We start from the raw sequence: 2,751 nt of genomic DNA, 5'->3' as shown, positions 1-2,751 counted from the left end.
CCGAACCAGTATAAATCTTGTGTCCTTTGTGTTGCGAGTTGGTCGAGTTAGTTCGTAAGATCTTAGCTGAGTTAGGATGTGGATCAGTAGGGGGGAAATATTCGCGCGCACCCTAGAGTTCGAACCTTAAGGGTTTTGCCGGAACCCGTGATCCGACACCAGCCACCGGCGGAACACCGCCACGCGCCACCGGCCGCCGCGAGATCTGCGCGAGAACGACGAGGATGCCCTACTGCCACCTCCCCTGGGGACCACGCGAGCTTCGCCGGTGTCCCCTCAGGCGGCGGCGAAGCGGGGGAGGAGCGGGGAGGGGCGGCTGCCGGCACGGTTAGGGTTGGAGCGGGGAGGAGTGGGGAGGAGCGGGAATTTTCCTGCCTTCTGCTTATAAAGTTTCCCTTCTCTTCCAGCATTCTTGAAATCTGACAATCAAACTATTGTATATGAAGGACAAGTTAAAAGTAGATTCATTCCACCATCAAAACTAGAAAGGTAAACAATTGCATCGAAGGTTAAGTATTGCGAAAGGTACAAATTGTTTTGGCCACCCCTCAATTCAAGAGAGGAGTACCGATTGGATCAAGAAGAAAACCATATTCCTATCTTTTTATCCAACTTGAATGATTAAAGGAAAAGTAGTGACATCCTATTACTTAAAGAAGTTGTTTTGAAGTCAATCAAAGGCTGAATTGCAGTTGCCCTTTCATTCACCTAGAATTTTGGCTTGCTATTAGGGTGGACCACATCAGAGGTATTGGAACTATGTTTCGCATATCATTTTTTCTTAGGCGAGATTGGACAATGACACACCTCCACACGCTCTTCAACGACGCTAAATGCACCATCGGAACGGGGATAGAACGTGGGAGACATTATTCCTACCGAGGGACATGGCCACCGCCGCAGAGCCCCAACCAAGACAATGAACCTAACAAGAACGAGAATGGGGTCCCTCCCACTAACGAGGGGCCAAAGTCGAGGACCTCCATGGCCCAAAGGCCATCGGAGAGGGGTGAACCGCCGGCGGCGGACAGGGGGGGGGGGGGCAGTCTTGAGTCTTTTTCTTGTGGAGGAAAGAGAAGCAGATTACATCTCGCTGATTGATTTATACATCTGTTTGATTCGCCAAAAAGGAAAAGGAACTATTGTAGGTAGCACCAATAACCAGCCAAAGAATTTGTATGAGTTGAAACAACAACAAATTACATGCGTGAAATTCGGCCAAAGTCACTCACAATCACAAGTAGGTGACCCCGCCAGTGCAAAAACCAAAGACCGCAAAACAAAATGGAACGCCATGATGATTCGTTCGTTCAGTGGTTGACGACCCTGCAGTTCCTCCTGATCTCTCCCTGGTAACCGGTCTTCACTTCGATGGTTCCCATCTTGACCATGGCCTTGTTGAACTTGGCCTCCCACTGCCCCGGAATGTTGGCACTGTCGCGCACCATCTGGGCCGTCGCCGGCGTGGCAAGAAGGGCGGCATCCGACGTGAAGAGCACCTTGTGCGCCAGGACGTTCTTGTAGTACTGGTTGTCGAGCGCGTTGGGGGTCACCACGTCCTGGTTCACCGTGGGGTCGTTGGCCGGGCTTGGGCTGGCGGGGCACTGCCTCCTCAGCACGTTGGCGAAGCCGGTGTTGATGTCGGAGGGGACGGCGAGGCGATCGGAGACGAAGGACGAGCAATGGGACACCCCGATGGTGTGGGCGCCGGAGAGCACGACCATGTCCTCCGCGGTGAGGCCCTTGGCGGCGAAGCTGGCGACGAGCTGGTCGAGGTTGAAGACCGGGGGCGGCAGGTTGTCGAGGGCCTCCGTGGAGTTGGAGACGCGCCCGTCGAGGCGGCCGGCCGGCATGTCGATCTTCATCGTCAACCTGGTGAGGAAGTAGGCGGCGTCACGGCCGGCGAAGGCGACGATGTCCGCGCAGGAGACGACACCGGGGCACGCCTTCTCGACGGCGTCCTTGGCGGCGTCGATGACCTCGAAACCGCGGAGGCTGGGGAAGTTGGGCGGGCTCAGCTTCTCCGGCTGCGGGTTGGCGGGCGTGGGGTCGAGGAGGACGGAGGCGTCGCAGCCCTGCACGAAGCAGTCGTGGAAGAACATGCGGATGAGGCCGGCGCCGATGCCGGCGTTCTTGTAGACGAAGCGCTTCACCTCATCCCTCACGATGGCCTCCACGCGAGGGCACGTCTTCTTGTAGTAGCCCACCTGCAGGCCATGGCAGGCCGACGACAAGAGCAATGCGCATGTCAGCGGTACGGAGAGCTTAAGCCAGCCGGCGGCCATTGTCTCCTCAAGCTCTTAACTACTGTAAGTATCAGCCTGTGTACTATCGGTATCGAGAGAGTGTGATCGACCGATGAGAAGGCGATGAGATGTTGCTCGATAGGTATGGCTATTTATACGTGCATCGATCGACGACATCGGATAGCTAGTCTCATCAGATGATTAATCGACGACATTGGGTCGATAATTGACCAGCATGTTCTGCTCTAGCTGGTATGGAACATGGAGGCTGCTGGAGTCTGATTATGGTAGACGTTCTCTTGTTTGGTTTCGTTCACTGAAATGTCTTGATGAGATATAAGCATGTTGTGGCCAGCGAGGTATGAGTGTATGATTGTACAATAGTATATAGCTTTGATATTGTTGGCACCAGTATAATTGGGATTAATATATCTACGAGCTTAACTTCCGTGATACTCCTTCCGTTCGGAATTACTTGTCTTGGATATGGATGTATCTAGAACTA

At 53.9% G+C, this 2,751-nt stretch overlaps 1 protein-coding gene across 1 annotated transcript; it reads right to left on the bottom strand.

The window, feature by feature from the left end:
* Positions 1–1,149: 1,149 nt before the first annotated feature.
* Positions 1,150–2,382, bottom strand: LOC125521915 (peroxidase 2-like). The gene has a single exon (XM_048686974.1). It carries the CDS (start codon positions 2,283–2,285, stop codon positions 1,311–1,313), a length of 975 nt encoding a protein of 324 aa, XP_048542931.1. The 5' UTR covers positions 2,286–2,382; the 3' UTR covers positions 1,150–1,310.
* Between the last annotated feature and the right edge of the window lie 369 nt (positions 2,383–2,751).

Source organism: Triticum urartu, chromosome 7 (assembly GCF_003073215.2).
Source record: "Triticum urartu cultivar G1812 chromosome 7, Tu2.1, whole genome shotgun sequence".
NCBI lineage: Eukaryota > Viridiplantae > Streptophyta > Magnoliopsida > Poales > Poaceae > Triticum > Triticum urartu.
Note: the sequence above shows the minus strand (reverse complement) of the source record. Positions and strands in the feature narration are given on the sequence as shown.

What these genes read in the sequence shown, in the direction of transcription:
- LOC125521915 (XM_048686974.1), bottom strand. Translation starts at nt 2,285, where the DNA reads ATGGCCGCCGGCTGGCTTAAGCTCTCCGTACCGCTGACATGCGCATTG.